This window comes from Pituophis catenifer, unplaced genomic scaffold (assembly GCF_029215685.1).
Source record: "Pituophis catenifer annectens isolate HBS135680 unplaced genomic scaffold, rPitCat1.0.hap2 SCAF_6, whole genome shotgun sequence".
Taxonomy (NCBI): domain Eukaryota; kingdom Metazoa; phylum Chordata; class Lepidosauria; order Squamata; family Colubridae; genus Pituophis; species Pituophis catenifer.
The window spans coordinates 81,262,861-81,270,418 of record NW_027256886.1 but is presented as its reverse complement, the minus strand read 5'-3'; the positions used below and the strand labels follow the sequence as shown (position 1 = coordinate 81,270,418).

The 7,558-nt window shown below is 39.8% G+C and overlaps 1 protein-coding gene across 1 annotated transcript in view; it reads left to right on the top strand.

Annotated features, from left to right (window-relative positions):
- The first annotated feature begins 1,530 nt into the window (after positions 1–1,530).
- HELLS (helicase, lymphoid specific) overlaps positions 1,531–7,558 on the top strand; it is a 44,875-nt gene continuing 38,847 nt past the window's right edge. Inside the window, exons 1-7 of the mRNA XM_070944914.1 lie at positions 1,531–1,600; positions 1,740–1,867; positions 3,502–3,624; positions 6,023–6,076; positions 6,629–6,665; positions 6,748–6,809; positions 6,943–6,987. Of these exons, the coding sequence (XP_070801015.1) occupies positions 1,567–1,600; positions 1,740–1,867; positions 3,502–3,624; positions 6,023–6,076; positions 6,629–6,665; positions 6,748–6,809; positions 6,943–6,987 (483 nt within the window). The 5' untranslated portion in view covers positions 1,531–1,566. The remainder of the gene's footprint in view (positions 1,601–1,739; positions 1,868–3,501; positions 3,625–6,022; positions 6,077–6,628; positions 6,666–6,747; positions 6,810–6,942; positions 6,988–7,558) is intronic.

Below are 7,558 nucleotides of genomic sequence, written 5' to 3'. Positions count from 1 at the left end.
AGATTAATACTAACATGCCAATAAAATAAATATGTTTCATTTTATCGACCATTTACATTTTTATTCCTGTGAGTTGTTAGGGGCCCGGGTACACTGCTATGCCCGGGGCCTATAATACTGTTAAAATGGCCCTGGGATGGATGCCTCCGGCCAGAAGGCTGCTATTCTCCGAAGATCAGGAGCGGAGCCTTTAAGGCATGGAGAATTCCTTCTTTTCAGCAACAACCAGATTATTACAATTTATATTGGGTTTTTTTTGTTTGTTTCCTAGTACCGTTTCCTCCAAAATAAGACATCCCGATAATAAGCCCAATTGGGCTTTTGAGCGCATGGCAATAAGGCCAAGTGCTTATTTCAGGGTTCAAAAAAATATATGACAGGGTCTTATTTTCGGGGAAACACAGTATGATTTGATTGCTTATTAGTAACCGATGACTAAGTGTTGTATCTTATGATTCTTGACGAATATATTTTGTTTTGTTTTTTTATGTACACAGAGTATATGCACCAAAGACAAATTCCTTGTCTGTCCAATCACACACTTGGCCAATAGAACAGAACAGAATAGAATTCTTTTATTGGCCAAGTGTGATTGGACACACAAGGAATTTCTTTGGTGTATAAGCTCTCGGTGTACATAAAAAGAAAAATAAAATATATTCGTCAAGAATCATAAGATACAACACTTAGTGATAGTCATAGGATGCTAATAAGCAATCAAATCATACTAGGAAATAAAAATATAAATCATAAAGATACAAGCAACATGGTTATAGTCGTAAGTGGGAAGAGATAAGTACTAGGAAGGATGAGAAGAATAGTAATAGTTTTAGTAAATAATTATACATTATTTACCTTTATATTTTATATTAAATATATTTTATATTAAGCATATACACCTAAGACAAATTCCTTGTGTGTCCAATCACACTTGGCCAATAAAGAATTCTATTCTATTCTATAATTTGACAATGTTGTGGGAATTAGTTGTTTAGCAGAGTGATGGCATTCGAGTGGGGAGTGGGGGAGGAACTCCCCTTGTGTATAGTAGTTAGAGCGCGAAGAAAGGAGAAGGCCGATAGCCGCAAGAAGGACGGATGCCTCCGGGCGGAAGGCGCTGTTCTCCGAAGATGAGGAGCGGGAGCCCTTAAAAAGCCTGGAGAATTCCTTCTTTTCATGCAACAACCGGATCCCCTGCTGAGCTCCTCCGCGCCAATCGGACGCCTGGTTCTCAGCCTTCCTTCCCTCCCTTCCCCCGCAACTGAAGCAGGAGGCGGCCCTGTTGAGGAGACCCGACGGCGAGGGGCTTGGCGAAGCCCCCACTTCCATCACTTTTCCAAACTCGCCCCCCCCCCTGCAGTCCTGATCCGCCTTCCAGGCTCCTGGGGGCGGCTGAGGAGGCGGAGGCAACTTTTTCGCGCGAGGCGAGGCGAGGGCGCCATCTCGCAAGAGCGAAAAGCGCGCGAGTTTCCTTCGGGGCGGAACTGGGCGGTCGCTCCTTGTGCGCCGCCGGCTCTGAGTAAGGCAGTCGGGAGCCGCGGAAGGTGGAAAGACGCGTGGGCAGCCATGCCGACCGAGAGCAGCCCCAGCCCAAGTGCAGGTAACGAGGGAGCTGCTTTCGCCCCCCACCACCACCTTTTTTTTTTTTTTTTTTTTTGCTTTGCGCGCCTTGCGGGCGAGCGAGCGAGGAAAGCCTCCGCCGGTCCTTTGCCTACCTTTGTTGTTTTTCTTCCTTGCAGAGTCTCCGATGGCCGAGCCAGCCGGAGCGGAGGATGCAGCAGCGCCGGTGATCACCACGGCCATGCAGCAGGAGGAGGAGCGCTTGGAAGCGGAGGGCAGGGAGAAGGAGCGGCAGAGGATGGAGAAGGTGCGCGCACCCCGAGCAGGAGGCCCCGCCGTGGCCACCCCACTCACCCCGGGTGCTAAAGGCGGGCTCGGCTGGACTACGCAGGGAGATGGGGTCCGTGGGAGGAGGGAGGCTTTGAAAGCAAGCCTCCCTGGAGCCTCAGGGTCGGCCGGCCCGGAGAGACGGCGGTCCCAGCTCCCTCTCCAATGCCGTGGGGACCATCAGGGAATTGGTTTCGCCCTCGGAAGCGCGCCTTCTACTTAGAGGAACTTTCCCTAACATGAAATCGGAATTTAGGTTTTTAACTTGCCCCTCTAGAACGAGGAGGGAGCAAGTCTTGAGTTTCCTCATCATGAAGTTGTTTCCAGATTCCCCTTCACAGTAGCGGCCAAAATTGTGGAAACCTTTTGGGAAAAGTGTGTTTTTGAGGTTTGATGGCTAATAACACCACTTTTTGTGGGTGGGTGGGTGGGTGGAGTTTCAAGATAATTCTATTCCACTTGCTGGAATGGCCTCGGAATAGCTCAGACCTGAACCCAATTGAAAAACTATGGAGCCGACTAAAGAAACTTTTTAGTCAGAAGCCACCCAGTTAATAGAAGCAACCACTCAATCTTGGTTTCACATTAGAACAGTTGCAGAACTCAAAGACTTGGTTCACTCCATGGGAAGACGTAATTCATGCTAAAGGTTACCCAACTAAGTATTAACTGACGTGATAATTTTTGTATATCTCGTTTCTTTCTACGTGTTTCACTTTTCTTCTTTATACTGTAACTGCTCTTCTAATAGCAAATCCTTCCTAAAAGTTATTACATTACATTCTTGATTAAATTATCTTTCCATTGATATATAATTTTATGGTACTACTCCCCCAAATAGTGGTGTTATTAGCTAGTTTTAGAAAATACACTTTTCCCAAAAGGTTTCCACAATTTTGGCCACTACTGTACATTGTTTTTCCTCAAGTAGGTTTCCTCCTTAAACTCTGGGCAGGCTGGAACACGCAGTGGGATCTGGGCATCCTGTAAAAGCACTTTGTTTTTATGGGTTTTTTTAACTACAATTTTTATCCAGACTTTTATTTTTGGCCCAGGTTTTTTTTGTACATGATACAGAGAGCCATTTAAAAAAAATGTTTATTTGTAAAATTCTTGTAAAAAGTATGCAAATTAAATTAAAGCTCTTTTTTAACTACACCACCTGCTTGCAAGCCTAGACTTTTGTTTCCTTTATGAAACCTGACATTAATTTTAGAAACGTAGGAAATTTATTATTTATATTTATTTATTAAGTCAATGACCAGCAATATAAAACAATAAAAAAGGAAAGAAAAGACAATAGTTACAATCATGATCGACATGATTGAACACCCCTATTATAATAATATAACATTTTTATTTACCTGACACTAATATATCTAATATAATAAAACTAAAATATATGTAGAAAATTCAGAGCAGAACAGCTGCTCTGGATGAGTACCTGCTTTGGTTGAGTTGAAAGCTGTATTTCCAGTGGGTCCTTGAAGAAAATCGTAGGGCCGAACTACTCATTCAGATTTAACTGGTGAAAAATAATGCCAGCTTTTATATTTCCAATAGTATGGTCAGTTAATATTGATATTTATAAAAGATTACTTCTTTTTCTTATAGGCTTATATGAATTGGGACAGAGACTCAAATGAAATGCGCTACAAGAGACTTCAACACTTGCTTGAAAAAAGTAACATCTACTCAAAGTTCTTGCTGACTAAAATGGAACAGCAGCAATTGGAGGTTAGCAGTATTTAAAATTAGAAGCTAGATATATCTACCTAGTAATGCACTTCAGATAAAGCTTTCATAATGTCATCATAATTTGTCATTGTGATTAAAAACATGTAGGTTCTGATCGCTTTTCTTTGATTTCATGGCATAGTTTAGGCCTAATATAAATGAGTCCACCTGTATTTGTGTATGTGTTTGTGTAGATACACAACACCCGTATGCATAGAAAGCCAGTTTGGCTGATAGGTTAAAGGGAGATCTGAATTATTTCAATCCTGCCTTATGCATGGAAGCCAACCAGATAACCTTGGGCCAGTCATTCTCTGTCAGCTGTAGGAAGAAGGTATTGGCAAACCACTTCCAAACACTTGCCTAGAAGACTTGTCCTTATAGTTACCAGGACTCAAGACAGACTCAAATGGATGTGTGTGTGCAAAAGTGCATTTGGCCTTAGTAAGCTAATGCTATTTGAGCTAGAGGCAGAAAGAACCACCTAGATGTAGCACCATATCTAATTCATAAATATTTATTTATTTATTTATTTTACTTAATTTGTATACCGCCCTTCTCCAACAGGACTCAGGGCGGTGAACAGCCATGGTAAAACATAACATTTAAAATTTAAAAGCAGTTTAAAAGACATTAAATAATTTTGGCCATCAATTTAAAACAACCCAGTTAAAACCAATTACAAATTAAAACCGAAAGGATGGGATCAAGCCAGCCCTGATAGATGAAATAGATGTGTTTTCAGGGCCCAACGAAAAGTCCGGAGGTCTGGTATCGTGCGTATCTCTGGGGGTAGGTCGTTCCAGAGGGCAGGTGCCACCACAGAGAAGGCTCTCCCCCTAGGGGTCGCCGGCCGACATTGTCTGGCCGACGGCACCCTGAAGAAGCCCTCTCTGCGAACGAACTGGCCGGTGGGAGGCTATTGGCGGCAGAAGGCGGTATCGAAATAGCTGCTTATGCCTAAGTTGGATGGTCAACTTCTTTCATTTCAAAGATCTTACAAATTCAGCTTGAAAAAAGTCAAATAGGCTTTCAAATAGGTTTGTTAGAAACAGATCATGCCAAACCAATCTTATCTCCTTTGATAGTTACTAAATTAGTAGACCTGTAAAATGCTGTGGATATAGTAGATTTAGATTTCAGAAAGGCGTTTGACAAAGTAGACCACAACCTACTTCTTGGTAAGCTAGAAAAATGTGGGAGAGACAGCATCACCACCAGGTGTATTTGTAACTGGCTGACAAACTACTCAACGAGTAGTCCTTAATGGCACCACATCCACATGGAGGGAAATATGCAGTGGGGTATCACAAGGTTCTGTCTTAGGCTCAGTACTCTTCAGTATCTTCATAAATGACTTAGATGAGGGAATAGAAGGAGAACTCATCAAATTTGCAGATGACACTAAACTGGCAAGAAAACCAATACCCTAGAAGACAAGCTCCAGATCCAAAAAGATCTTGACAGACTTGAACAATGGGCCCTATCCAACAAAATGAAGTGTGGAGAAAGGTTTTTACACATGGGCAGAAAAAAACAATGGTTACAAGTACAGGTTAGCGAAACCTGACTCCAAAACAGTAACTGTGAGAGGGACCTCGGGAGTCTTAGTGGATGATCACTTAGACATGAGACAGCAGTGTGCAGCAGCTGCCAAAAGCAAGTACAATCTTTGGTTGTATAAACACAGGCATAGAATCAAAATCATGTGACGTACTAGTACCGCTTTGTAAATCCTTAGTTAAGACCATACCTGGAATACTGCATACTGTTGACACTTTGGAAAAAGTGCAAAGAAGGGCAACTAAGATGATTAAAGGCCTGAAGGCTAAAACATGAAGAATCATTGGAGGATTTGGGTTTGGCTAGTCTAGGGAAAAGAAGGACTAGGGGTGATATGATAGCAGTATTCCAGTATTCAAGAGGCTGCCACAAAAAGGAGGGGGTTAATTTATTTTCCAAAGCACCAGAGGGCAGGACCAGAAACAATGGATGAAAGCTAATCAAGGAGAAAAGCAATCTGGAATTGAGAAACTTCCTAACAGTGAGGATGATTAACCAATGGAACAGCTTGCCTTCAGATGTTGTGGGTGCTTCATCACTGGAGGTTTTGAAGAAGAGACTGGCCAGTCACTTCTCTGAAACGGTATAGGATCTCCTGCTTGAGCAGGGAGCTGGACTAGAAGACCTCCAAGGTCCCTTCCCCCTCTATTCTGATTCATGCTAGAAAAAAATGAATTAAATTGAATGTTTCATTCAAAGTGCTGCCTAAATCTCTAAGGTATTTGCTACTAAAATGAAAATAGTCTTAAACACAAAAGTAGAGGTACATCAAATTTTGAAGTTCACTTGTCTGTGCATAAAGAAACAACTGATTTGTAAAAATCTTGGGTTTTAGGAGCAACAAAAGAAAGAAAAACTTGAAAAAAAAGGAACATTGAACACTGCAAAGGTAAAATCAACATTAAATGTTAGATAACTATGAATAAATACTACGTTCAAATTGTTATTGATGCCGAATTTGTATTCTTCAGATTACATATCCTTTGATGGGTAATGGAAAGGCATGTGTTGTGATATATAGAGATACTCAAATCAAATCTGTGATATTGAAATATTTGTAATGTGAATATTCCTCCACAGTGGCAGTTCCTTCTGCCTCACAGTTTGCTGCACCAGGGAGATTTCTGAGATGCATGGATTGAACTCTTAGAAAGAGGGAGCAGAGAATAGGTATAAGGAACTGTGGAGTAGACTTTTGAAAACTGGTTTAAATTTATATACAAAAATTATAAATGTTCAACTTTGTTACAAGTAGAGATACAGTACATTATCTTGTTTCTATTTTGCAGTAACCTAGCTTAGAGAAATAACAATAATTTTGGTCAGGAGTCTTAAAATCGTGCAAGATGAACATGGGTAATTACAATTGAATAATTATGCTTGTATGTTAATACAAATATTAACATTAAAATTATTTTGTTCTCAATATTTTGGTTTATAGAATGAAAAACTAAGTGGTCAGAAAGATCAGAAAATCGGTAAGTTTGGTTAAAGACCGAAACTATTTTGTTAATGTATCTAGAAACTGAGTGCTGAAATGAATACTGTATTTTCTTATAGTTAAAAAGAAGAGAGTTCGAGAAGACAGAACATACAATATTTCTGATGTCATGTCAAAAGAGGTAAATTGCTTAAATACAAATCCACAAAACATTACTTTTGAATGATTCAATGAGAAACTTTATTAAATTTATATAGCCGCCCATCTCACAGTTGTGTGTTGTTCAATAATTTTATTTCTTCATTTCTCCACAGGAAATTTTGTTAGCAGCCAAAAAAAGCAAAGTGGAAAATGATCAGGTATATTTCAAATTTTGAATACTGCTATTATAATGTTATCCTGATAGTTATTTCTAAAACTTTTAAGAATTTTAAATATTGACTTTAGAAGCACTATGAATTTAAAACAATTTCAAGAGAATACCAGCTAAGCATGTTTCTTTTTCTTTGCTAATTGATATAAAAACAAGTGGAAGGCAATGCTAAAAACATTCCCCATATTGCTGCAGGAAAAAAAATGACATGTATCATATGTGTGTGTGTGTTGTGTGTGTTTTTAGAGCAGTCTGGATGTCTCCATGTAGTCACCAACAGTCAAGCTTGACTCAATTAGTACATGTTGTAAACATAAAACCTTAGTATAAGAAGGAAATGGCAACAGCATGTATTAAACTGATGGTAATCCTGAAAGTAATTAAAAATACTTTCTTATATACATACAGTAGTGGTCAAAATTGTGGAAACCTTTTGGGGAAAGTGTATTTTCTAAAACTAGCTAATAACAGCACCTTCCTTTTTTGTAGTACCATAAAATTATATATCAGTGGAAAGATAATTTAATCAAGAATGTAATGCAGTAACTTTTATGAAG